General features: G+C 45.3%; 2 protein-coding genes and 1 long non-coding RNA gene across 4 annotated transcripts; 2 read left to right on the top strand and 1 right to left on the bottom strand.

Moving 5' to 3' along the window:
* The first annotated feature begins 14 nt into the window (after positions 1–14).
* Positions 15–10,718, top strand: LOC148818247 (large ribosomal subunit protein uL3-like). Of its 2 annotated transcripts, none has more exons than XM_088936777.1 (10): positions 15–62; positions 3,785–3,977; positions 4,362–4,530; positions 5,143–5,278; positions 7,348–7,534; positions 8,237–8,397; positions 9,242–9,343; positions 9,432–9,527; positions 9,818–9,937; positions 10,516–10,718. In XM_088936777.1, the coding sequence occupies exons 1-10, from the start codon at positions 30–32 to the stop codon at positions 10,576–10,578; spliced, it is 1,260 nt and encodes a 419-aa protein (XP_088792903.1). In that variant the 5' UTR covers positions 15–29; the 3' UTR covers positions 10,579–10,718. The 2 variants fall into 2 exon arrangements, with proteins under 2 accessions (XP_088792903.1, XP_088792904.1); XM_088936778.1 differs by lacking the exon at positions 15–62 and adding an exon at positions 1,598–1,701.
* A 6-nt stretch (positions 10,719–10,724) lies between these two features.
* tex2l (testis expressed 2, like) lies at positions 10,725–26,271 on the bottom strand. Its single transcript, XM_088936776.1, has 12 exons — positions 24,900–26,271; positions 21,136–21,336; positions 20,233–20,572; positions 18,725–18,957; positions 18,444–18,457; positions 17,046–17,175; positions 15,944–16,043; positions 14,972–15,104; positions 14,151–14,288; positions 13,471–13,683; positions 12,665–12,785; positions 10,725–12,015 (listed from the first exon to the last, which is right to left on the bottom strand). The coding sequence occupies exons 1-12, from the start codon at positions 26,265–26,267 to the stop codon at positions 11,881–11,883; spliced, it is 3,126 nt and encodes a 1,041-aa protein (XP_088792902.1). The 5' UTR covers positions 26,268–26,271; the 3' UTR covers positions 10,725–11,880.
* On the top strand, positions 12,028–18,589 carry LOC148818246 (uncharacterized). The gene is made up of 3 exons (XR_016094429.1): positions 12,028–12,654; positions 15,926–16,092; positions 16,899–18,589. It is a non-coding gene; the product is annotated as an uncharacterized LOC148818246 (long non-coding RNA).
* Positions 26,272–27,995: the final 1,724 nt, after the last annotated feature.

The following is a 27,995-nucleotide window of genomic DNA, read 5'->3' as shown; positions in this document are numbered from 1 at the left end:
TTCTTTTACTCAGCGCCAGGTAGACCCAGATGCCTCTCAGAGATTGTCTCAGGTTTTTGAAGGTGAACTTCCCTGGAGCTGGTAGTTCGTGTACTTTTTCCAAAATACTGTATAAAAGAAAAAATCATCACTTGATAGGCGTAATCAGTATGTGTACAAACGAAATGGGTTTTTAGGGCAAGAATACTCCGTGTCGAGGTTACGTAAATTTTATGCATGTGGTGCTACATTTGTTTGAAGATGTTAACCAGAACCCACGGTGTTAATTATACAACAGCGATGAGCTTGCATAGCTACATAATCCTGGTGTTAATTACGGTGCATTAAACATAATATTTAAACTTGAAATATACTGAGTCAAGGGGCAAATACATTTGTTACACATATTGGGACAGATAGTTTTTTTCTCTTTGAAAACTATACTGAGCAAACGTACCTCTTATAACTGAAATTCATGAAGTTCTACCAGGAAAACTAAAAATATATATTTTCATAGCAGATGCATTGTAACTTGTACAATTTTACTGTCATGCATGACAGTAATTATTCTGATTAATGTGTCTCACTAACGTGGCTGCAGTGAAAGTCACAGGTTATTTCGTTTTGCCAACAATGTCCACCATATTGTTCTCTCCCACTATCACAACAACATGTAGATTTAAAAAAATACTTTAAAAATACCCTCACTGCCACGACACTCAGTGGGACAAAATGACTTAAAATGGATGAATGGAAATACTCTTTTGATTAAGATGCTCATGATCAAGAATTCTGGGTGAAGTCAGGTGATTTGAAGAGCCACTGCTAAGCCATTGAATTGGCAAGTGCTTTGTAGACATTTGCTCCAGAATGTGCCTCTCCTCTGCCCCGGCCTGGCTGAGAACGCTGACTGACAGGAACCCACTGTCGCTCTCTTTAGGAAAGCACCTGAACATGTTACTCATACAGGGCTCTGTCACTGCGCAGGATTCAGCCACACAGCCATGAGCAGAGGAGCTCAGAGGAAATGGCCACTATTTCCAGGCTGTGAACAACCTGTGCAATTGTTTAGCATGAAATTCCTATATGCTGTGTCTGACCATATCAACCCACATGAACAAAATTAAGGTTTTACAATTTCAAGGTCAGTTATGGGCAAAATACTAGTGTAATAAGCGAACGTGTCAGTTCTAATTTTGCATGGCTACATTTTCTGGGCGAGTATTGTCTTAAAGTGTTGGATACTCTTAGGGCGCAAGGGTACAGTGTAAATGCCTTGTACCTGCACAATGTAAAAACAGGTTTCATTAGCAAAAGCTTGTTAAGGTAAGGTATCAATTCGGGGATTTGTTCTGAAAGGAATAAAAACAATCTGATTAAAAAATCCTTAATGAATTCCAGCTACTACATGAAGTAATTGAAAATATTACAACAAGCCCATTTCCTGAAAAAGGGTGTTCCTGTTGTTTCCCCTCTAACAGCCTCACCCACCTCTCTGACTGCCTCTGCCTTTTGAGTCCATTTAGTCAGAATCACCTGACTGCTGTCTGTGTGCTGTTATAGTCTGGCAGCCTTCCCTCCAGATTGAAATCGATACTGCACCGGACTGGGCCAGCAACTAAATTTGAGTCTTTAGATTGAGCAACATCTTGAGTATGAGCTTAAATCAGCTCTTGATCTCTGTCTCTTTGGTCCCTGCTGTCGACGCTGTGCAGAGCCATGGTCAGTACCCTGCCTGTGTTGTACTAAAACAGAGACTTTAGCCCCGTGTTGTGAGTGTCTGATTCCCTTGTGGAACGTAGATCTTTTCTGTGGACTAACTCTCTGCCTGGTGTGTTTTCCCACCTGGAGCGCGTTGATCAGTGTGTGGGACACAGGACTGCTCGTTCAACTATGTTGTGGCAGCAGACATGTTGTAGGAGAATAATGGCGTCTCGGGTTTTAACAGGCTGTTATTGCAGAGGACTGTTTGGTTTCTAACTCACCCATTTAATACTCCATTTAGGTTTATGGCCAAGATACACTTTCTGTGTAGTTTCTAAGATGCGTGTGACCTTATACATACCAAACTATGTGCACTGTAGCCAATAAAACACAGTGTGATTCACTGGGATACATATGCAGCTCTGCTGTCTGCTTTATAGGGGTTTGACACTCAGTGGCTATATAAAAAAATCAAAATAAGCTTTATTGACATACCAAATTTATACAAATGGCCAATGCAATAAAAGCTGATAAAATATACTATATGATAAAATATGCTATACTATATAATCAACACAAATAACAACTTGCAAACAAACATTGTGCATATGTAGTACAAAGATTTACAGAGCTCTCAGCCTGGTCACTGTGTCTCTGTCCTCTTCCAGGAGTGGAATGGTCAATGTGCTGAGGGATGTCAGAGACAAACTGTTTTGAAGTGAAACTTAGTTTATTTGAAAACTTTTGGAACTAAAGTGAAATTTCTTAGAATATTTTTAAATGACTATTGTCATTATAGACGCCATTTGAGTTTATTTTAAAACTAAGAAAATGATTTGTATATATGATGTTCATATTGGAAATGCTGCAAGTTAATCTTTAATGCAAGAGGTTGTGAGATGAATCTTGTGAGCCCCGGGTCTTTAATCTCTAGAGGAAATGTGATTGCTTGTTGCTTGTCCTTTATGTAATGGCTCTTGTGGGAGTTTAATGAGATCTTGCAGACCTTGCAGTGATCCTGCAGCTCACAACTGACAACCCATTGGAACTCAGCAGGTGTGAGCCTGGTCAGTACCTGGATGAGAGACCTCCTGGGAAAAACGAAGGTTGCTGCTGGAAGAGGTGTTAGTGGGGCCAGCAGGGGGCGCTCACCCTGTGGTCTATGTGTGGCTTAATGCCCCAGTATAGTGACGGGGACACTATACTGTAAAAAAGGCACCGTCTTTCCAATGAGATGTAAAACCGAGGTCCTGACTCCCTGTAGTGGGGCGGAGCGGCGGCTCTGTGGCTCAGGATCTGTGCCTGTGGCTGGAAGGTTGCTGGTTCAAATCCCGCGGACGGCAGAGGAATCCTACTCCGTTGGGCCCCTGAGCAAGGCCCTTAACCCCACCTGCTCCAGGGGCGCTGTATAAATGGCTGACCCTGCGCTCTGACCCCCAGCTTTTCTCCCTGTCTGTGTGTCTGTGTGTCTCACGGAGAGCAAGCTGGGGTATGCGAAAAGATGAATTCCTAATGCAAGAAATTGTATAGGGCTAATAAAGTGATGTTGTTGTTAGTCATTAAAAATCCCAGGGCATTTCTCAAGAAGAGTAGGGGTATTACCCCTGTATCATAGCCAAATTTCCCATTGGCATTTACCAATCACGGCCTCTTAATAGTCCCCATTACTGAACTGGCTTCATTACTTTCCTCCCCACTGAGAGCTGGTGTGCAGTAAGTGTACTGGTGCACTCTGACTTTCGTTCCAGGTGGGGCTGCACACTGGTTGTGGTGGAGGTGATCCCCATTACCTGTAAATAGCTTTGAGTGGAGAGTCCAGAAAAGCACTATATAAGTGTAAGCAATTATTGAGTCTTGGAAGGCCTGGCATGCCCAGCATACTGTGGTCAATTGGCACTTTCCTTTAATTGTGCAAAAGGAATCCGGATGATCTATTGGACCCATTTTAAGCATTAGTTTAGGTGAGTTGAATTCACCTGTGCTGCGTCTTGTGCTACCCAGGTAGGGGGTGTGGTTCTTGCATTACTTCTGGAGCAGGCTGTTGCTGAAATGCTTCTGGACTCAGTTGTCGGTCTTCAGTGTTTTTGCTTGTTGTGTGCAGTCTCACCGCAAGTTCTCCGCGCCGCGCCACGGGCACCTGGGCTTTCTGCCCCGCAAGAGGAGCAGGCGCCACAGGGGCAAAGTGCGCAGCTGGCCCAGGGATGACCCCAGCAAGCCCGTCCACCTCACTGCCTTCCTGGGCTACAAGGCAGGGATGACCCACACCCTGAGAGAGGTGCACCGGCCGGGGCTCAGTACGTACCGGGGTGACAAGGGGGGCGCACGAGGGGCCCCTGTGTCAAAGCCAAGTCTGTGTGTGGCTCTGCATTCATGATGCTATTTCCCAGCATTATTTTTGCCATTGCTGTTACAATATGGGTCAATCGGTCTCCTGGAATTCAGCTACATGAGTGCAGATATAAAGAAAACATCTATTTAGTCAGGAATCGATGCTAACAGTGCCACTCTTCTTAAGTAATTTTGAAAACAACAGGAGTAAGGTGTCAAAAATGGAGGAGGCCTGGCTCAGAGTTTCCACCTGGTTCCTAGAGGATTAATCCTTCAGCGATGCCGTCAGGAGTGGATGAGCGAGGAGCAGGAGTGAGCGAAAATCCCTGATCAGGTCTTGCTCTCCCCAGAGGTGTCCAAGAGGGAGGAGGTGGAAGCGGTAACCATCATCGAGACGCCCCCTGTGGTGGTGGTGGGGATTGTGGGATACATTGAGACGCCACGCGGGCTGCGCTGTTTCAAGACAGTTTTTGCAGAGCACCTCAGTGACGAATGCAAACGCCGGTTCTACAGGAACTGGTAGGTGAGGAAACTGGAAGGAATTTGTTTTTGGGCAATGAGGGGTGGGGAATTGGTATGGAGGAGAAACTTAGCTTTGTACCGCATCTTTATCAGTTTTAATTGTACATTGCTTCCCTTCTAAAATTACATTCAGTTCAATCTTGGGTCAGGTCAGGAGCAGACTGTGACCAGAATTCAAATCAAATGGTGGTGCATGAGTGGCACAGTGCCAGCTGGGGTGGTGTTGGGATTAGTCAGGTGGGGGCTCTTTCAGCTCCCAGCACAGTAGCGACCCCTGGAATTCCCCAGGACCCTGTAGGATTGCAGTAACATCAACCAGGGCTCTCCGCTGAACTTCCTGTACATCATGAAGAGTCAGATGGTGATTGGCTCCATGGGTGGGCGGGTCAACGGAGCTTGTCCACAGGTGCAGGGGATCACAGTCCCATATGGTGTGACGAGATGAGTCAAGACATCGAGGCACAACTGGTGACTCGCAGTCGGGTGTGCATACAATCAAAAAACAAGTGTCAATACTGAGTTTATATTAAATAAGAAAAAGGCTGCAGTTTCATAAGATTTAAAATTATCTTGATGATCTTTTCTTCCTAAACCCAAGATGTCTTCCAGGTACAAGAGTAAAAAGAAGGCCTTCAGCAAGTTTTCCAAGAAGTGGCAGGATGAGGCTGGCAAGAAGCAGCTGGAGAAGGATTTTGACGCCATGAAGAAATTCTGCAAAGTGATTCGGGTCATCGTGCACACTCAGGTAGAGCTATGACTTCCCAGAACCTCTCTGCAATGAGCAGGCAGCAGCCATAGCAGTCCTGACCGAAACCCCATTTTCATTTCTTCCAGTGACATTTCAGAAGTGATTGCATATTGGAGTGTTTTTTTAAATCATTGTTACACATAAGTGGCCATAAATCCACGATTCGTTGATCTGACGTGAATAAATACTTTGAGTGTTATTTTGAATGTTCACAGGAACTGTTTTTTATGGATGTGACCTATTGTTTGATAGGTTTGTTGCAGATGAATTAGAACCCTTCCAGCTTATAATGGAAGTTGCTGCAGTGCTAATGGCAGTGAGCTCTATCCCGACCATGGGTATGCAGTTTAAAATAGCAGTTTAAAAATAATCCCCATCAATTTATGTGCTGCCATCTGAGCCAAAATTCATTCAGAAATCAGCCTGGGGAGCATTTACAGCTTAATAAAAGTCCTCTGCACACTACATTAAAATAAAATCTTTCTGATGTCAAGCTGCTGGCTTGGGAGAAGCAGTGGACTACTAATTAACACTGTTTATGTGCTGGAATTTTCAAAATAATACAAAAATGTAAGATATTACAAAGGGTGCTTAATCGTAGCCCTGAGCAAATGTTGATTTTAGTGTGAGTCATGAAAGCACCACTGAAGCACACAATGCAGAAAAAACTTAGAATCTTTTTTATTTGTGGTTCAGATGTAATAAGCCAGAAGAAGCAAAACTGAAACCAAATCTATTGTATAAGAGTGTATCTGTTTCACCTTCAAGATGTGATTTTTAATGTTATTCTGATTATATCTGTTATTCATTTTTTATCTCCCTAGATTTGTTGTTATGGTTTCTTTTTCTGCTTGTTGTTACATTGCAAATGCCACTTTATTTTAAAGAATAAGTAAGTAAAGTAAGAGCAATAAGTAAGTAAGGTGGCCTGGCAATTAGCCCTGTTGCCTCACAGATCTTGAGGCCTGGGTTTGATTTCTGACAGGGGTGCTTGGGTGTGGAGCTTGCATGTTCTCCCCAGGCCCATTTACTGCTTCTCTGATGCATCGGTTTCCTCTGGGATTCAAAGACATGATGTCCAGGTGTCTTTGGTGTTTTCACCCCTGTTATGTGTGGTTTTAGGGTTGTGTGGGTGCCCTAGGTGTAGCCCGCCTCATACTTTTGGTATACTAGGCACAAGTGGCTTTCTGACTGAAAAGGAAATTACAAATTAAAAGGATTAAGGACAAAGGAAGGAAACAAGGATCACAATTCCAGACCTGGGTCAGCTCTCTAGTCATTTCTGAGGTTAATCTGCCATGGCTGTGTTTGTTAACACCAGTATCTTACCCTTGATTGTTTTGAATTATCAGAGCTCTATGCTCACAGTCAGGGGTCACAGATCAAGTATGGACCACATGACGCTGTCAGAGCAAGACTGTAGGCCACAGACATGCAGGTCTTGAACACACGAATGGATGATCTTGTGAACTCCTGGGCTTGCACACAAAAAGCTGAACTGATAGAGACAGTGTTTTTGAAACTAAGTAGTGGTGTGTTTTAAAATTCAACATATTTTATGGCCTTCAGAATTATACAAATAATAGGAAACAGCTGTGCCACTGTGTCCCTTTAACAAAGATGAAAAAGGTAATACACTTAGAATGTGAAATGAACAAGTAATAGGTTTATTCCCTGCTGAAAAGAGAAGAAAGAAAACACAATGTTTTGGCCATGGAGCCTTCTTCAGGTGTGAGTAAGACAGGCAGTATTGCTGATTCAGCTTGGTTCTGTGTGCAGGGAGAGGAGCACCGGGCTGCTGGTCTGTGGGAGTTTCTGAACAGTCCAGGGCTGTGTGTGTTGATGTGTGTGTGTCAATGTGTGTGAGTGTATGTATGTTTTGATGTGTTTGTGTGTGTGTGTTGTTGTGTGTGTGTGAGTTGGTGTGTGAGGTGATGTGTGTGTCTGTGTGAGTTAATGTGTGTTGACGTGTGTGTGTGCTGATGTGTGTTGATGTGTGTGTGAGGTGATGTGTGTGTCTGTGTGAGCTAATGTGTGTTGACGTGTGTGTGTGCTCATGTATGCAGATGCGCCTCCTGCCTCTGGCCCAGAAGAAGGCCCATGTGATGGAGGTGCAGCTGAATGGCGGCTCTGTGTTGGAGAAGGTGGACTGGGCCCGCGAGCGCCTGGAGAAGACCGTCCCCGTCTCGGCCGTCTTCACGCAGAACGAGATGATTGACGTCATCGGCGTCACCAAGGGCCACGGTTTTAAAGGTCTCAGCACAGCCTAGGGCACTGGGGTCTCATACCGGCCAGGGGGAGACCGGCGCTGCTTTCCTGTCGTGGGCGAGAAATACGTGAGAGGGCTGCCCAGGGCCTCCAGCCCTGAATCTGACTTCATACACTGTTCTCTGTCCTTGTTTCAAAACACATTTACATGCATTAACGGAAAGGCCAAAGTTTCCTTGCGTGTCTTTTTTAATTGCGAGTTGCCAGTTATTTTCATTACTTCACATGCAATTTGGAACATTTGTTTCTACTGTCCCAACTGGGAGAGCAAGGAAGTGTGGGCTGACTCTTTTGAAATGCCCACCTTCAAGCCGCACCCCTTCTCACACATCACAAGCAGCTCCGCCCCCTGCAGGGGGTTAGCTCTGATTGGAGGAGAGGTATGTCCCTCGCTGACAGCACCGCAGGCCTGCAAGCGTCCAGGAAGCTGAGGGGGTTGCTGTGTCGTTGAGACACGAGGCGGGGCTCAGCCAGTTATGCAGTACCTTTTTGGGAATCCCATTCACTGTCAGCTTGTGACATGACCCGGGCTCAAACCTGCAATCGTAGAACGCACTCTGCACCCAGGTGAGCACCTTCACCTGTTGAGCCACTCACGGGTCCCCCTTGCTTGTTCCTGGTCTTCTCTGTTCTGTTTCGGGATTCTGAGCTGTGATTCCGTGCCCTGCCCTCTTTGCTCTTTGGTAGGGGTGACGAGCCGCTGGCACACCAAGAAGCTGCCCAGGAAGACGCACAAGGGTCTGCGGAAGGTCGCGTGCATTGGAGCCTGGCACCCTGCCCGCGTGGCGTACTCCATTGCCCGTGCCGGGCAGAAGGGCTACCACCACCGCACTGAGATCAACAAGAAGGTGTGAGGAGCTGAGATGGCTGGGGAGAGACACTGTACTTAGACCATCCCCAGAGAGCAGCAATAAGCCTTCAGTACAACCTGGTGTAAATACTGCAAAGTCTAAGACATATGACACTGTTCTACTTCTTATGCTCAGTGCTTTCCCTTCTTTATACAGAAACACAATTTAATTAAAGTTTATTGCAGTCTGCTGAAGGTAAGCAGGATTGACTGGTCGAAGATAACACTCAATCCTCATGGAGCTGTGTTGTGCAGTTCAATGGAAACAATGGCACTCGAATTTCACCTGAGAAATAGATGTGTTTGAGGATTTTAATTAAGTATTAGGTATAGTGAGATTTGGGTTGAGCTGCTAAGCTAAGTGGGTTTGCTCCAGGTCCTCTGGTTTCCTCCACAGTCCAGAAAAGACTTACTGGCAGGTTAATTGGTTTCTGGCAAGACTGTGTATGTGTCTGTAAGTGTGCCCTGCATTTCTCCAGCTGCTCTTTGGGAAAGGGTGCGGCTCTGCAGCATCCCTGAATGGGAAGAAGAGGCTAGAAAACAAATGGATGTATAGATTACCTCGAGCTGTGATCCAGAATCTGATAAGCCTGGCATCTTCTTGTGCAAAGTGAGCTGTAGTAATAACACAATTGTAATAATCAAAGAAAACTCTAGTGGAGGAGTTTATTTTACCACCTTTAGATTTTCTTTTGTAAGGAGAGTGATTCATAAGCTCAATCAGATATAACACCACCTGAGAACCAGCAGATGAAGGTGCCAGAGGAAGAGATGAGGTTCTGGGGGGAAAGAGATGAACAGGAGGACAGCTGCTGTTCTGTTGTGTTTTATTCCCAATGCAGATCTACCGCATCGGCCAGGGAGCTCACATCAAGGACGGCAAAGCGATCAGGAGCAACGCCTCCACGAGCTACGACACCACTGAGAAGAGCATCACGCCTATGGTACCGTACCCTTCCCTGATGCCACTCTGCTGTCCGCTCGCCTGGCTCTCCTCTCCAGCTGTGCTAACTCTCGTCTCCTGTGCCCCAGGGGGGGTTTCCCCATTACGGCGAGGTGAACAGTGACTTCATCATGCTGAAGGGCTGTGTGGTGGGCACCAAGAAGCGCATCCTCACCCTCAGGAAGGTAAGATAACCCCTTCCCCCAATTCTCCAGCAGGTGAGAGTCGCCTTCATTATTACCTCTCATGGTATTGATTTAGCGCTGTGTCACTGGCCAGCCTCTGGACTATGGCCTGTGTAGGCAGTAATCTCAACAAGTCAAGGTCCAGAGTACTGCTGATGTGAGGAAGCATAGTAACCAGTGACCACCCTATCACAATGTCCATAAGGCAGTGACAGTGACCAGTGACCACCCTATCACAATGTCCATAAGGCAGTGACAGTGACCAGTGACCAGTGTGTCTGTGGTTGCAGTCCCTGTTGGTGCACACCAGCCGCAAGGCCTTGGAGCCCATCGAGCTCAAGTTCATCGACACCACGTCCAAATTCGGCTACGGGCGCTTCCAGACAGCACAGGAGAAGAGAGCCTTCATGGTATGTGAGGGGAGGGCACAAAGCTGGGGTGCCTCCTTCCAAATACAGAGTGCGAGCAGTGCTGCTCTCTTTACACTTGAAAACATACACAGCTGAAATAATTGATATTTATTTTGACACATCATTGATTATTTTGAGACATCATTTATATCTACTAGCCAACATGGAAAAGCAGTTAAAAAGGTACAAAACTGGTAGAATATGTCAATGAAAGCATTGGATTTCAATCCAGTGATGTTCTGTTAAAATTGCAGAATATTCTATAATTCATGCATAATGTATAAACATCATGGTAACTATATTAATCATAATTTAGAATATTGTGCATAATTGGAGATTAAAGGCATGTCGTACACTGACAAGCTGAAGGAACTGAACCTGTTTAGTCTTGAACAGGGAAACCTGATACAACCACTCACAATCCTCAAAGATATTAAGAAAGTCAATCTAGTGGACATCTTCAGAATCTATAGTGAAACACAAACCAGAGGAGACAAATAGAAAACAGTCTATAAATGTGTGAACCAGGAATGGTTTGACATACCTCTGTATGTTTGTCTCTCTCTCTTCTGCTAAAGGGACCCCTGAAGAAAGATCTGCTGAAGAAACTTCCCGTGCCACAGGAGGAGGAGGGGATGTAGAGGATCAGGGAGGAGCTAGGAGCGACTAATCTCAGGCGAACTTGAAATCAAGACTCCCATCCCAGAATGTGTATAAAGTATTCCTCCTGAGCCTTTATGCTTTTGAGAACTGTAATACAACACACATATCTTAAGCAAAACAGTAATGCAATCAGTGTCTCCTTTATTCTTTAATCAGAGTAATGATTGTTCAGGTACCTAAAAAAACAAATGCGGCTGGCCTTGAGCTACAACTGAGCTGGCTGTTCCAGGAGCATGAGAGATTACAAAAGAGCAGGGGTGATAGAAACACCCTCTCCCCCACAGCAGACAAGCACAACTGCCAGTACAGAAGTTCAATGTGCTCCTCCTTTATATCTGGCAAATTCATTGAAAGGATGCTGTAAATGCAAAGCAAGAACTGAACAAAATAACCAGTGAACAAAAATACATTGCCTGGCATCCCAAGATGCAATGCTTTGCCTGTGATTTTCAGTTCCTGTAGTATTGGCTCAATCCAGGAGAAAGTAAGAGAAATTAAAGTCTTTGAAGTTACCAAGACCATAATAGGAGTCTATTGATACTTACAAGATTTTCCCTGGATAGTTTTAGTGCAACAGATCCATCTCTACAATCCATCTCCATCTCCATTTGTCACTGGCTTTCCATGCTCTTGATAAGGGGAACATTTCACACTTTTCTGTTAAAATGCATGAGTATCATACAGTAGATGCAAAAATAACCATGCAGCCCAATATCCTTATTGCACTCATACAGGACTGTGTCACCTGTGAAGGTGATCTTTTGCTGATTTAGGAGGAGAGCTTGTCGAAGCTAGTTCCAGGACGTTGATCCCTCTGCCCTTACAGTGGTTCTCTCTAGGTTTAAGTAGCTGCGCAGGTCTGTGTGTTTCACTGAAGGGAAAAGTGCATGTACTGTCGACCTTATTGAGCAGCTGACGAACAAGAGAGTGTAAAGGTTGCAGGAAGAAATGAGGACTCATTTTTAAAATATTGGTTCAGGTAAATTCTTGATCCTGGAATCTCATCTGGCTTATTCTCCACAAGAGAGGCATATCCATGCGCTTACCCATGTTCCCTACAAGATGTCTAAGCAGCAGATTCCATATACAACAGTATTTTGTTTCACCTGCAAACCAAATTTCTCACACACACTCAGATACCATATCAGGACTGTTAGAGGTTAGAGGGAAAGGGGCTCCTAGTTCACATCAGGAACAGTTTAATTTGGGAACTTAGACCTCCTTTCCCTAAACTGGCCTCTGCGGATCCTGGTGTGTGTGCAACGCTCCAGAAGGGGGCACTATTCTTCAGCGTTGGCAATTTCTGCTCTTGCCATCTCCTCTGGCTGGGCTGGCTGAGAAGCAGGAGGGTAGTCAAGGCCAGAGTGCATAAGGGGAAGGTAGAGGTCGTCCATGTTTGGCATCACGAGAACTTTCTGGAAGGAGAAACATCTCTCTTTCAGCCAGGAGAAGAATGAAGCAGCAGACAACAGCAGCTTTCCTCAACCCCTACTCCTCCACAGGGAGCTTATTCTCCAGTCAAGCTCTTCATTGCCTAACTGAATTAACTAATTGCTCTTAATTGAGCCAGATGAATTCTTGTCCTGAGTCTAAAGGAGGAAATGATGTAATCATTGTAAACCCAACTTCAACATCTAAAATCTGACAGACCACAACCCTTGCACAAAGGAACTATTTAATAAAGCAAGAAAAATGCAGCCTGCCTTTCAAACTTGCAAGGAACAGGAGATTTTCTGATAGTCAAGACGTTTTTCAAACAGTTCCAGATGTACATCAGTGAAAGATAAGTGAATTCATACCTAAGCTCCAGGTGGTGATGTTCAGCCTTCACAGTAATTCAAAACATATTCTAGTTACCAATTTAAGGACAAAACATTTTAGGGGGATGCTTCCTAAGATTGGATTTAGACTTTTTTGATAAGTTACCAGTGAAAATTAATTTTAGGTCCATAAACTGAAGCTTATTTTTTTTGGAACAGGCAATGTGCATTTGAACTATGCGCACAGCTCAGCATGAGGTCAAGGGGTGAAACAAAACCACAGTTTGGCAGAAGGTGAGCGGACCTGGAACTCGTGCTGCAGTTTCCTCTCGATCCACTCGGTGACGTGAGTGAAGGTCACCTCCCTCTCGCCCAGCTTGGGCCTCACCCTTAGGTCCAGTCGTGGGGGAACACAAAAACTGTACCTGAGGGTAAAAGCACAAATAGTGAGGCACATCCCAGTCAGAGCTGAAACACTTCTGGGGGAAATATCTGTGATTTTCTGATGTGATGGGATTCACTAAAGTCAACTTGGCTTTCCCTTAGGTCAGTTCCAAAACAGCAATCTTTCCTTCAGAGCAGAGTTAATTTGCATTGGAGCATCTTCTAAAGCAAGCTTCTGTCCCTCAGCTCTATCCCTTACCCTGATGATAATAATCAATGAAAGCAAAGAAAGGACTGTGATCCTGGTCCTGGAGGGCCAGGGTGAGTGTCTACAGGTTTTCAGTCCAGCTGGACTCTAAATAACCTTAGTCAGCTCATTACTGGTTAGACTGGATCAGTTTATCAGCTTCTCCCAGCTCTTCAGGTGCTGCTGCTTAAGAGACATAGAAAACCTGTGGAGGCCCAAAGATCAGGGACCCCAGCTGTAAAGCCTTATCAATAACAATATAACAAATATTGGAACATCACAATAGAGAAAATTCAAAGCACTTGTGAATCAGAAAAAGTAAAATATTTTTTTCTGTGTATGTGTGTGAAGACATGAAAGGAGTAATAGATGAAGGAGAGGTCGCAGCAGCTAAAGACAATCAGGAGAAAGAAGCAACAAGCTCTGCCTGGGATATGGGGGAGATATGTCAGGTGGGAAGAGCATGGCTCTGGTCATACCATATTCGGTCAGTAGGAGGCGGAGGTATATTGACAGCGAGGAGCCCAGAGAGCTCCTGGACCTCCACAGTGAGAAGCAGGGGCGTGTTGGACACCTCCTCGATCTTCTTCTTGATGTACTCGTTCTCTGTGGCCTTCTGGAAATATTTGGACTTGGCAATTTTATCCACAAAACGCAGAATTTTCCTGCTGGTGCTACCGCCGGCAACGTGGCTGAAGGACAAAAAGAACCAGGCCAGAAGAGAAGCTGTTGCACTCAGTCAGCATGTTAAGAAAAAGCAGATTCATGCGCTTTCTGGCACATAATCATCTAAGCATTAAGCAGGCTGAGTTTGTCAGGTAATTACAGTATATGTTGTAGCAGCCTGATAGCAGTAAAAGACTGTAAAGCAAGGTGCTGTCTACAATGGTCAGATTCAATCCAATAGTTTGAATTATTATGTAAAATAATATTTTGTTAAATATGTTCGTTGACTAGAAAATCAATATGCTGAGAGAGAAAAAGGAGACTAAGATAGAGGGAAAGCACAACAGAATGAGAGAGTAGAGGGAATAAGAATTGTCTGAGCTACAGCGAACATAAAAGCAGGATTCAGTTGTATCTGGATTACGAGCAGGTAATGGAGGAACTGGGAGAGTGGTGGTAGTGAGCAAGGCAGAGAGTGAGAGGTGCCTTTTACCCCTCTGTCCCAGGGGGAGTGGCCCTCTCTCCCAGAATGCCCTGTGGTTCAGAAGGCAGGACTTCCTCTTCATCAGATGAGCCTGCGCTGGAAGACTCCTCATCACTGTCAGCTAAAACACACAACCTGGGTCTGGACCTGCAGACAGTAACACACATGCTGACTGTCAATTCCTACACAAGTACACACACTGATTGTCAAAGACAGAGCAAATATCACACATAAATACCCCTAAGGTCCTGCCCAGCAACAGGTGTGCATGCCTTTAGCATTTCTATTTAATGTGATGGGGACACACACCCCGTGCTATAAAATTCACTCTGGGAGTGCATAATTACAGAGCTTTACATTGAGTGACAAAACACACACTCAGATACCAGCCCATCTAAAGCCTTAAATTAAATTAAAGAGCTCTGTTGTTGCACCCATGGCTCAAGTTACAGTGAGGTCAGGTTGGGCATAAACAAGGCCAGTAGCTCCATCAGTAAATCATTACAGGAGGGCATTAGCAGTTTTTGGAGTAAGGTTAAGTAGACGTCTGTAGCAGATTAGTGAAACTGCTGGTCCTGTCAATCCACAGCCTCAGAACAGGAAGAAAATGTTTTGCCTAGGAAGAAAAAAGCCTTCCCGTAAAAGATAAAAAATGCAATTAAACTAGTCCGGTTTCACAGTAAACCAGTTCTGAATGTCTGGTGTTTAATCACTAGAATCCCCAAGGGGAGGGGTTTTTACCAGGGTCTGGATGTATATCGTGTCCTTAACAAGTAAGTCCTGGGGATACAGGGGTAGCAACAAAGAACAGAAGTTGCATTGTGACCTACCCCTCTCTGCTGGGCTCCAGAACACTGTCCAGCTCGCCCCCTATTTCCTTGCCCAGTTTGCACAGGTTCATCTTGGTCTCCAGGGTCATCTGTAGACAGCCTGTGTACATGATTTCCAGCTCCAGCCACAGCCCTGTGCCAGGATCAGCAAGGCCACAGCATACAGATTCACGCACAGAGACTGGTACAATGTACAGATTCCTGTACAGAGACTGGAACACTGCTGAACTCACAGAGCTTTAAAGAATGGAATGACAGGGTGCAATAACTTTTCCTGACCACTCAATTATTGAAATAGCTATACTGTATTCAATTAAGAAGCATGATTAGCTATTTTTTTAACGACATTGAGTAGGTTTCATACAAATGTGAAATTTGGCTTTTATGTTGGGTATGATCTGTAATACATCTGTTAATTATTACAGCTTGATGAAATGAACTCAGAGATCCATGTACACTTCAGAACACTTTCACAAAACCCCTGCCAGACACAATGCACCCTGAGATCTTCTAGTACTGATCAACAAGACTAAGGTACTTCACCATTTCTTAGTGGAGAAAGAGAACTGATTCTATAACAGCTTCTGCAGGAATACAATATCAATTTCACCAACAAATAAGAAAAAATGCAGTTTCTAAAATGGTCTTGCTGGGGTGTGCAGTTCCACCACTTAACAGGTTGCCAGTAGGGGGTGCACAGGGTAGCAATGCCATAGGCAGCCACATTATCAGTGCTCCTGGGTAATCCTCAACAAGTCTCAGCAGAGCACACACACATAGCAGAAAGAGGAATTGAAGAGAGATGCTTCACCAAATGCCCCTGGCAGAGGATTACAAAAGGATAAAAAGGTCTCATCTGATGTGAGCAGAATCACTATGTCGCCATGCTGTTGCCTTGAAGCTATGATTTTTTTAATTTCATTTTATTCTTTTTTCCCATCTACTCCCCTGCAGTGCAGTTCCCTGTCTCACCTCTGTAGTTGACCGAGGGCTTGGAAGTGCTGATCACCTGAGGCAGAGAGCTCCCCATGTCCAGCTCTGTGAGAGTCAGCTCGTTCATGAAGTAAGGCAACTGCAAGCAGACACAGGCAGAGATCAGACAGTGAAGATCCCCTTCTTAGGTATGAGTCTCAGTCTGTCGGATCAGGGTCATTCCTGGCAATGGAAATTCATCAACGTTTTCTGTTGGGGCTTATCCAGCAGCTGTCCATGTGAAGGTTAAGCCACGAACATCACAAAATCAAATGTATCCTTCTGCAATCTTCATAACAAAATTGTACATTGCTTTAGCCAATTAACCAGTTTATTAATTAATTGGCTTTATGGAGCATTTAATTAATGGGTAAACAGAAGAGAACATCTAGCGCTAGAAGAACCAGAAATGATTCCTTAACAGATTGTCTGATGACTATAAAACTGACAGGGTTTGCAGAACCACACTGTACATTTCTGCTTGTGACCTTGCACAGAAGCGTATCTGCACTAACTTTACTCACTCGGAACAGCAACGGCCTGCACAGTGTGAAGAGATGTCCTGCAATTTACAGACATCCCATTTCCTGTCTTCACATGCAACAGGGTTCCCCAGCTCAGAGACTGCTGATAATCTGAAGCCAGTATCCGACTACTAATCTTAACACCATCCTTTGCTGGATTTTGTCATAGATGGTTTATTAATTGTAATTTCAATTCGTAACTTATTTAATTATGCTATTAAAGAACTGGGTGTACCAAAGACATTGAATGAAATGCTTTGAATCTATCTACCTTATACCTGTTTTACATGTCAGACATCCTCTTTCATTTAGTTCAGGTGGGTAGCTGCGTCAGCATGCGTAGGCTGCAAAGGAACAAGTAATAGGTTTATTCCACACCTGAAGAAGGCTCCACAGCCGAAACGTTGTGTTCTCTTTCTTCTTTTTTTCAGCATGGAATAAACCTATTACTTGATCCTCTTTCATTTAGCCAATGGTGCAGAACATACTGGCTGCAGCTTGCTATTTATACAGAGCTCTTCACCTGAAACCCTGCTGAAGCCTACTGACTACCTGTTCAGATTACCAAGTCATCTTACCCGGATCTTACTCAACTTCTTCTGGATCCTGTACGCCACTTGGTCTGCCCAGTATTTCTCTCGCAGGAAGTCCCAAAAGATGCGACCAATCAAGGCATTGATCCAAGCTGACTGACCCTCTGTGCTGCCCCCATGTGGTTCACAGAGGAACTGTGAGACGAGAGACGGCGAGAACAGGTGGGAATGATCCCATCACACTACAGCTAGCCTTTGTGCTTTAGAATGTAACGATGGTCGCTGAAAGTGTAAGATAAGATGGATTTTTTTCTCGTGTGTTTATGTACCTGGATCAAACAGCCAGAATGGGAATACCACAATTCATCACATAGCCTTTCAGAGCTGGCATTAGCTCACATGTGAGACATGGAGTTCATACTGCTGTTGATCAGATTGGCAATGGTAGAATTTCACAAGCAAATCTTTGTCATCTGCCAGAGAACAGCGTGTCTCTTAGAGTGATTACCAAATGGTTTAAATTAATGCATCATCACAGAAAGCCAGCTGCCCATCTCAATCACACTTCCACAAGCTGGCAGGGTCGCCACACACTTTACTGGAGGTTGGCCAGTATCAACACTTCTCATTTTCTGCTCAGCTGGTGCAGAACACTTTTTCCACCTTTCCTGTTAAATTTCAGATTGTTGCAAAAGAGTAATAAAACAGACTTCCGCATTTTGCAGCAGTTGTGTATCTATTTCACTGAAACAGCAAGCAAATGCACTGAAATGACAATTGTTTTTCCACCTCTGCCACCCCTGGGGTTTTGTTGTGGGAAATGCTCTGTAATATGTGACCACTCTGAGTGCTATGCACACATTTTGTGTCTGAGAGGTTATGAAATTTTATTTCAATGGCACACATCCAGAGCCGCAACATCATGGAACAGCAAGACAACAATCATGAGCACATGTATTAGTTACAGCACCACGATATTCAGGATTACATGGACATAGCCTGAGATGATGTCTTCTGTGTGTGTTTAGGAGGGTCTATTCTGTGTGTGCTTGTTCTCCAACTGTTAGCCTGTTTGTGTGGAGTGCTGGGTTAATGCCTAGCCAGTAAATTAAAGTGCAGTATCAAAGCACGGAAAATGTCAACATTCCTGTGACTGTGTTAAGATGATTAATTCAGCAGCAGATGAAGGATATCCATCGCAGAGTGAATGGGGCTGTTTACTCTCTAGATGATCAAAGGAAGTATGGGAAGCTGTTGAGATATACGAGCTAATCATTCTTAGTTCTCAATGCAGAACGGCCTACCGCCTAGTGAGGGCTTGTAGGGTTAGTTCTGGCTTGATCAACCACTAGTCTCCTGTATGACGATTTGATTAACATGCTAGTGGACTAAATTACTGTAGCCTTTTTGTACTCCAGTTCTGTCATAGGCCTCCATAGGCAGTGTCCACCTGGACACTGGCCATCCTATAACATTTGTAATAACTTTGTAAATGTAAATACAGACAGTTAGATGCAAATGGAAGAGAACTTATATGAGTATTACTGTATTGTTTTCTCAATGAAGCACTGAGGCTCTAACACCTTGCTCTCCTTTGTGAAATGTCATCATGCCAGCCTGCTTGGTACCTGCTCTTATGCAGTCTCACACCTTGATCTGGCTTGGGGTGAGTTAGCTTGCAGGTCTAGGGTGCCGGTTCTGCTGCTGAAGGCCCCCACACTCACCTTCCTCCTGGCAGTGGGGCTGCTGGCAGCACTGTGGCAAGGGCTGGGCAGGGCGCTGGTGCTCTCTGGCATGATGAAGCGCGCCATGTAGGTGCTGTAGTCCAGCAGGATCTTCTCGCGCATGCTGCCTGCCAGGTCCCTCAGCCGGAACAGAGAAGAGATGTCTTCAGTGCTCCCCCTGCTGGAGCCTCCGCTGCACAACACCCGGCTAGAGGGGCTGGAGGCTCGCACGACTGACAGCCCAGAGACAGGAAGGAGGGAGAGAGAACTCTCAGCACTTAGGACAACAGCATGGCCTTCTGTGACTACTGGTAGCTACTGGTATGGTTGCACATTAGTCAACACACCACACAGAAAATACATTTAGTTTAAAACTCTGTTCAGGATTTGTCTTAAATTGCAAAGCAAATGAAAGAAGTAAATATTACAAATGAAACAGTTCTTAGAGAAGAGACGCAGCTGATGACACAACCCTTCTGCTTTACACAGGTTCAAGCTGCCTCAGCAGAGAAGACTCAAGAGCAGAAACTATTTCTTCTTTCTACTTTTCATGGATGGGGTTAAAGGGGAACTGCAACACTATTTTTATATTTTGGGGTTAGAAAGAATCAGCATTGATGAGTACAATTCAAGCCACAATAAAAGTAAAATGTAACTTGTAAAACCACCAATTTACATCACAATATTTCCAGGTATGCGCAGCGCCATATTCTGAGATTCAGAGTAAGGCAACAAAACCTCCGGTGAGGTGAAGCAGCCCTATGACTTTGTAAACAACAGGCTTGTGAATACTTCACTTTTAATCCAATAGAAATATTGCTCTCAACTTCGTGGCAGTTTTTCCAACAAATACTACTGATTGAACTCAGCCTGCAGATACACATCCTTAACAACTAACCGCAGTGCCTCAGAACTCAATGCACCTCTGCATTAGGGACTTTTTGCACAGACCATCATGTTTTTTTTTTTTCACTACCACATATCTATTGTTTCCTATATTGTATTGTTCTCATTGTAACTTTTTATGATGTACCATTTGTAATGTACTGTCTACATTGTGTGGTGTCTTCTGCTGTACTGTGCGAGTCCCGAGAGATCAACACGATTAAGAATTCCAGAGTAAGTGTACATATGGCAATAAACTCCTCTACTACTCTACTACTCTCCTTGCTCATACATTGCATTAAATTAGTCATTACAGTGACTAGTGAGCAGGAAGGGACAAATTTACAACACAACTCTCGCAAACTCTCGCTATCCCCCGTGGCGAGACCAGCAGTGTGCGACAACATAGCAACTATATGGTACTCTCACAAAGTTCACGATTTTAGGTTTTTGGAACATTTTTTCTATACTGTCAATGAGTTTGTTACCGAATTGTAATAACCGGTCTGAGAATTTGGGGCTCCAGTTCCCCTTTAAACTTTACTTGTCCTTTTCCTGACATTTATCAGATATTATGATAGAAAGTCTGGAGACAAGGTGGAACACTGAACAGCTCCTCTCACCAAACTTGGAACCACACTTGGTAGGAGTGTCCTGGTCTTCGGTGAACCTCTTGGAAGCAGACAGGAAGTTCTGGAACCACACCTCCTTCTCTCGCCCCGTCCTGCCGAAGAGGTAGAGTGTGGTGGTTGGGCCGGGCGGGGCAGCAGGGTGCTCCAGGGTGCTGGTGGCCCCTTCGCCTCTCCTGACACCGTCGGCCAGCATGTCCACCCTCTGCTCTTCGGACAGCCCCTCAGGCTGGCTGTCTTCAGCGCCCTCCTCTGCCCGTCCCAGGACAATGCAGATGGGATACTTTTTGTTCCACATTCTCTTGCGGGCCAGAGCCGTTGGCACAAGGAACACCTGTTGTTAGAGCACAGCAAAAACCTAAAAACCATTCTCCATTCTGCCAGTCCAGACCCAGGCTGTCTTGCATCAAATGGGTTGTGTTGTCCCAAGGAGAATCTAGTCAGTGTGCTGTGCATGTGCATTCTTTCACAGCATGACTGGCACAACTGCCACGTATTTAAAGGTGGAATCAATGTCCTGTCCTTAAGAGCCATTAAGCCTTCAGTTTTAATTTCTCCAAAATAATTAATTGAACTAGTTTCCTAACTGAATGAAATCTTTAATCTTTTCAAGGTCAAAAGCAGCTGTTTCATTAACGGTGTCTATAAACTGCTTTTCTGCATCCCTTGAGAACCGGCGATCTACTTTTCTAAATTACAGGAAATCTCTAGGGCCTGCGACGACTTCCTATATTTTCCCGGTAACATCTCAGACTAGATATCTTGCTAGTTTCTCACAAGCTCCTTATTTATACACCTGAAGAAAACCCCTGCCCCCCGCTCGGCTCTTTCCGTTCCCCTTGGCCAGCGCCTTCACTCTCTGGCCATGAGTGCAGGTGTATCGCGCTCCAGGCTTACCTGACTGTGTGCCAGCCGAAAGCAGCGGGCGCTGACAAAGACGAAGTCGTGCGGGGGCTCATCGAAGGTGGCGCGGCGTGGGATGTTGCTCCTGGGGTAGGCCAGTCGGAGTGTGCTCCCCTCCAGTGTGACGAACACCGAGTGGGTCAGGGAGGGGTGGTATGTCTCTGGGTCATAGACGTACATTTCATTCATCCAGCCCTGCAACACAGCAGCCACAGCTGTCGGTGCCTCATGCCAGTTCACCCTTGTAAGATCACAGAGTCAAGTACACTGGCTTTAATCCCGAAAGAAGAATAACAGAACAGGGGAAGATAAGGAAAGTAACAGAAGAGAGAAGGTCATTTTGTGGATTTACAGTATACATATTAACTATTGATCTGAGGATCTCACACAGCTGTGTCTTATAAGAAGTGACACTATTGACTTCAACAACTTGATTGGGCAGCTTGTTCCATGCCCCCACCACCCTTGACCTCATGACCTCCACTTTAAGTGTACTTCACCATAGCTCTTATTTATAGCTTTTTTTGTGTTTCACTTTTCATTAAGAAGATATTATAAATATATAATATAATCTATATAATATATAATCTATAAAATAATCCATTGGGTTGATTTTGTTCAGTGCCCTTGAGGATTTTGAGTACCTGAATCAGGTAAGCTCATAGTCTTCTCAGTTAAGATTAAAAATGTTATTAATATATCTGGGCACTTCAAGACCACAATATAATTTACTGCAGTAAAATCATACACCTGTCATTGTCTATTACAGTAAAGCTGAATGCACTGTGAAAACACAGGACCACAATACAGCATTGTTCAGCCAAGTTAAATGAGTGTAAATACAAATTTACCACGGTGAGTGTTAGTAATTCTTATTGCATAACACTATGTACTGTACAATAAGAGACAATCTTCAATAAACTCTATGAAGACAGGTTTTGGTCTAGCATGTGGCCTGTGTCCTATCCACGAAACAGATTTTTGCATCACCTACAAATTGCAGAAAAGGCGAACGCCCTAGGAGTTATCCTATTTTCCTCCCAGAGCGTGGATGTGTGTGGGTTGTGAGTGCATTCACATTACTCTCTAGAGTGCCTTAATGAAGCAGCAACCATGCTGCTTACAATCCATTTTGTGTGAGTTAGATAACCCTCTCTAAGACGTCATTAGATGATCCAAGATGAGCAGGAAAAATTGGCTTCAGTGAATTATTAATATGGTGAATTTACAAACTCCACGAAGGCTAAGAGTTATTGTGTTTAATGGTGCAGCATCTGACAGAATCGTCCCCAATGGATGTTAGTTTAAAGACAAGACAGAGCATCTGTCATGAATACATCTCCATTCAAAACATTATAAACAAAATATTTATGCAGTGGGAAAATACTCTCTCCACTCCTTTATCATTAAATGAACTCCCGTGCTCATAAAAATTCTGTATGACAGACAAATTACAATTCCTGGCAATGGCACAGAACACTCCCAGTGTCTTTCTTTCCTTTTTTAGTTACTAGCTCTGTAGCTCTATAACACACCACATTCTCATTGGGGAAATGTACACCTGATTTCTTGTTACATTATTGTCACGATCGCTAACCCCTCCTCTTAAGGGAGCTCCAGCTCTTCCTCGTTCCCTCCCATTGTCTGCACCTGTTCCCTATTCCGTTCCCCCTTAAAAGCCAGACGCGGACCTCACTCGTGCTTCCTCATTGATTTCCACATCATGAGAGCCCGGGGTCTTGCCGCGTCTGGCTCCGTTATGCTTTTAACTTTCTGTTCCTGGTTCCCCTCGCCGGTTCCGACCCGGTTCGTGTTTTAACTCCCTGGATGGATCCCCTGGCCCTGGACTCTACCCTTTGTCTCGGATTACTCTTTTGGATTTCCTACATGGATTGTTCGCCTGGACTCACTTCCCCTGGACACCTGCACTGCATGGACACGCCCCCCGTCTCCAGACCCTTTTCCTGCATGACCATTTTTCCCCTTGTGTCTTCACTATTCTGGATCGTGTCGTCCGCATAGGGCCCGGAAAGAACTGTTCGTGACAATTATAAAAAAGAAAAAAACGACACATTAAAACTGACGAGGCTGCTGCAGTCCACAACAAGGGAATATTCCCTATTCTGAAGTCGGAGAGACAGCTGTTTCTGCCCACTTCCACTTTGAGGAGGTATAGCTCCGTTTTCCCAAAGTAGGCAGACTCCTGGTCCTGGATCACTGAGCACATTGACTAATTGAGCTCATAAGTAAACATCTGCACGCTCGCAGGAGGGATTCAGCGTCCTTCTGAATGTTTGCTGGACTGTTGTCAAAACCAACTGGCCGCTGCTGAGGGAGGCAGGCTGGCAGTGTGACCTGGGGAGAGGTTTGCGGAGAGCAGCGGTTTCGGGGCAGGGGAGCGAGGCAAGCGCCAGGCGACGGAGCAGGACGTCAGAATGGAGAGGTCTTGTCCCACCAGTTCGATCTCTCTCTGAGCTGTGGTGCTCTTTCTTGCCCTTCATAACCCCCTTCCTCCTTAGAAACTAGCAGAAATCAAAACCTGGTCCTGGGGACCCCGATCTGTGTCTTCTAAAGGAATGCTTGGAAGTCACTGCTCCGTCAAGCCCAGGTCTTTGGAGGACCGAATGGTATTCAAGTTGTTGTTCCAATTAATCTCGAACTGAATCAATTTTACAGATGATTTGCTTAATCATAAATTGTCATAAATCTTAAATGATCTTTGGGTTTTTAATGGCTCTCTGAGACCAGTGTTGGAGAGCTCAGCACTGTAGCACTAATTAGCGGCTGAGTCTTAAATCTGCTAAAACCTCTTTGCAACGGGACTGAATGACCTCTTGCTCAGATGAGTCCTCCAGACTCGTAGCTATATTACAGTGCTTCGGTGACAGTGGTGGAATGCTGTAGATACATTATTACTTCTGTTCTGCTTGTGCTGTCTGTAGATCGATATAGGGACATAATGCGATTATATAAAATGAAATCTGATATGATATGTGTAATGGAATCTGACAGAGAACAGCTTTTAAGGTTTTCTCTCTGCAAATGTCCAACCACTAATTTTTTTTTAAAGAACAAATGAACGTACATGTTAATGGTTACCTCTGTGCTGAACTTAGTCTGTTTCTAAATTAAGGGTAAGACTGACAGCCAGATGACAGGCTCTTAACGTAAGCCTAATGTCAAAGAGTTAATTTGAACTGTATCTCTTCTTTACAATTAAAAGCTCCTGATGAGGCTGGAAATGAACACTGGTGCCTTCTGCTCAGATTGGCTTAATACCACACCTGGGGCACTGGAGGAGAACTGTTTGCAGAGTGATGAACAGTAATAGAAGCTTTAGTCTGTAATAAGAAGCCAAAAACAAGCCATTAATTGCAGTCATCACACAGCAAGCTTCTGGGTTATACAGGCAGTTATGGAGAAAAAAAGGATTTAATTACAGAGACAAGCTACAGTACCCTTTGAGCCTCAAGCTCTGCAGTCACACAAGCAGGAAATCCTTCCCTGCTAAGACTGTAGCTCTCAGGGATGCACCTGATAGCTGTGGTTAACAATATAATTGACAGCACAGTCAGATCTGCAGAGCAAATCTGGTTTTTGGTCTTCAGTGGGGTCGCTTAAGAGTAGTTTTTAATGGGAGGCCTTGCACAGAAGGAACTGCCTATCACACTTGAGCTTCCCATATTAAATTTTGCTCTCCAGTCTGTATCACCATGATTTTCAATGACGTAATTTTGAATTTCAGGCACTCGGCTTACCTTCATGACCTCGGGGTCACTGCCCTCCCTGGCGAGGCTCGCAGACGGCCGGCTGTCGGCTGCCGGTGGAACGATCTTGGAGGATGGCAGGGGTGTCCTGGGTGCCAGGAGAAGGATGAGCAGCAAGCCCAGCATGAATCCGCAGGCCAGGCCCAGAGCCAGGCCGGACAGGTAAGGAGGCAGAGGCAGGACGAAGTAGCTGTAGGCCAGTGCAGCCACAGAGAACAGGCACTTGCCTGGAACTGGTGGACAGGGCCGCAGAGGGACCTGCTCCCCAGGAAGTCCCTGGGCCAGCTCTGCGTCAAGTGTCCTGGGGGTGCCAGCGGCGGGCTCGATCTCCACCACCTGCATGATGTCTCCGAAAGTGCAAATCTCGTACCTGCTGCACTGGCTGCTCACTTTGCACTGCGGCTCGGGGGATGTGCACAGCTTCTGCGGACTCCTCTGGGGGTTCCTCACGGGCGTGCTGCAGACAGACAGCCTGTCACACTCTCCTTTCCAGGGGTTCCTGCCAGCTGTCCCTGCATCCCCGCCCAGCCCCCACTCCCCATTCGCCTGACCCCCCCAGCAGCCACCTCCGGAGGACCCCGGAGAATCGGTGAGCCCCGATTTCTGCTTGGGGCTGCCGGAGTTCTCGTCCCCCATGATCTTGCTCAGCATGCTGAGGGGGTCCTGGATGGCTTCCGAGAACTTGCGCTTGGTGTCCTCCAGCCGGGCCTCCACCTCGGGCACCTTGAAGAATGCCGCTTTGCCCTCGGAGGGCGAGGCGCTGCCGGGGGAAGGTGGAGCGGTTTTGGAGTCACCATTGCGCCCGCGGGGCTGGGTGAGCTGGCGCCAGAGGTGCAGGTTCAGCCTGGAGTCGGACTTGGACTGGGTGACCTCGGGCTCACTGCGGGAGATCTCTGTGGAGATGGACTTGACCAGGCTGAGCAACGGCCGGGGCTTCAGGGACGCGGCCTCCTTGGGCTCGATCTCGGTGGACAAGGACTTGACCAGGCTCATGAAAGGCCTCGGGGAGGGCTGCTGGGAGAAGAAGCTTGGGGCCAAAATGGAGAACTCGCCGCAGGAGCTGGGGGAGGATGGGGAACAGGACACGGAGAAAGCTGCTGAGCCCAGGAAGTCTTCTGACAGCTGCCCCGTGTCGGGGCAGGTCCGGTCCCTTGAGAAAGCCACTGCTGGGCCCTCTTCATCTCGGTCCAGGGTGAAGATCAGCTCACTGTCCCCTGGGCCGCCCCACTCCTCCTCCGTGCACGCTGCCGTGAGCTGGATCACGACGCCTGGGGGCTCTGGCACAGGGCGGCAGGGGGGGTGCTGGCTGGACCCGCGTGGAGCCCCCAGGCCTGGCTTGTCTCCTGCTGGCTCTGTCATTGCTTATCTCGGCACTCCCGACTGCCAACTCCTGGGCAAGGCCAGAGCATTCCAGGATCAGGATCTCACGTTTAAGGTCTGCAGGGCAAAAACACGGAGCAACTAAAACTGTGTTCCATCATGAGTAGCAGGGGACTGAGCTACTGTATGCAGAAGCATGATTCACTAGTGTTTTCATGATGAAACTGCTTGTCTGGGTTTGCGACAGAACGTCAGCCTGGCTGCCTCATTACTATCGTTTGAGCTCTTTTCTCACCGTGAGGATGAATATGTGTAAAATCGAATGAACAGCTGTGACAAACGCCTTGTTTTCAAATGTGTATTATTATTACATTCCCAGTGAAACCAGCTGGAAAGTAGGACAGTGCAGATGCTTTAATCCAAAACGTTCAGTCAGAAACTCCTAATCTCCGATGAAAATCCATGCTCAATCCACAAAACAGGCTGACAGTGGCCTGTGTGTGTCAGGGCTTCTCAATGTGTGTGTATTCATAGGTGTTCTTTAAGAGTTATACTTATTGTTTTTTAATTGAAGTAATAAATTTAATTTATGCAGTCTCTTTCAAAGCAGCATTAAGAAAGAATCTCTGGGCCCTGCGACCTTCATATATGATTAATTTCTTAATGGACAGTATAAAGCTCAGATACGATTCATTTCATGAATGATAAAGACACATTCATGTATGTACCTACAAGCACTGCCAAATTCTACAAAGCCCCTGATCATCAAACATGTTACTCACATCTCACAAAGGTATGCATCCACACATTTGAACACTGCCCAGAGGGAAGAGGAAAGAAGGAAAGTGGAACCAAATGACAACACAGGGAGAACATGCAACTATCTTGTGAAGGCAAAACATGAAAAATGTAAGATTACACTTTACTTACATTGGTGCTGGTTATACAGCTCTTTCAAATACAATAACAATCTATAGCATATACCTATGGTTTCACATGCAATGTGCCCTATTATCTATAGTTTATGTGCAGCAGGGATGGCATTTATAGTGTTAAAAAGCAAACCATCCTGTATGATCCTAACAGAGGCCCACCTACACAGCACATATACATAGTCTTTGCCTTTTCTTCTAAGAGATTTGCACTGAGTTTGACATGAATTGACCCTGCGGAGAAGAAGATATTGTGCACCACTCTGTGCTCACTTTCTGTAGACATTAGCAGTCAGTGCAGGGGATCAGGGAGATACTGCTCAGCCCATCTTATTATCTAGTGTGCTGACAGATTAAAACAAAAAGTCCACAGAGTTATTAGAGCTCGACTGCTGTTTTTCCCCTGAGCTCCTGAACAGAACACTTCGAAGATCAAAGGAAAAGATCTCTCTAGGCTTTTAACCTCAGCACATTCATCTGCCAAATGGATGGATTTCCGTGTAGGTCTCATTAACATCCCACTGCAGCATCTGTCAGTGACTCTGCAGTGAGATTTCTGTTTCCTCCTCTACCTCTTATAGATCCATAAGAGAAACAAAGATAAAATATGCACTGCAGAAAGGTCTAAAAAGCTCATTTTGTAGCACTATGGAAAAAGAAAGAACGAGTAGATAATACACAATAACTCAAATATGTTTTATTGGTTTGATCACTCTTTTTTCTTTGGTCTAGTAAAATGAGAAAAGATACCATGTGCTGCTGATATATTGGTCATGCATTCTTTTCCAGTGGCTGTAAATGTATTGTCTCAGCTGTTCACAGTTATCATATCTCA

The sequence above is a fragment of the Atractosteus spatula genome, chromosome 18 (assembly GCF_055471065.1).
Source record: "Atractosteus spatula isolate fAtrSpa1 chromosome 18, fAtrSpa1.hap1, whole genome shotgun sequence".
Classification (NCBI taxonomy): Eukaryota; Metazoa; Chordata; class Actinopteri; order Semionotiformes; family Lepisosteidae; genus Atractosteus; species Atractosteus spatula.
Note: the sequence above shows the minus strand (reverse complement) of the source record. Positions and strands in the feature narration are given on the sequence as shown.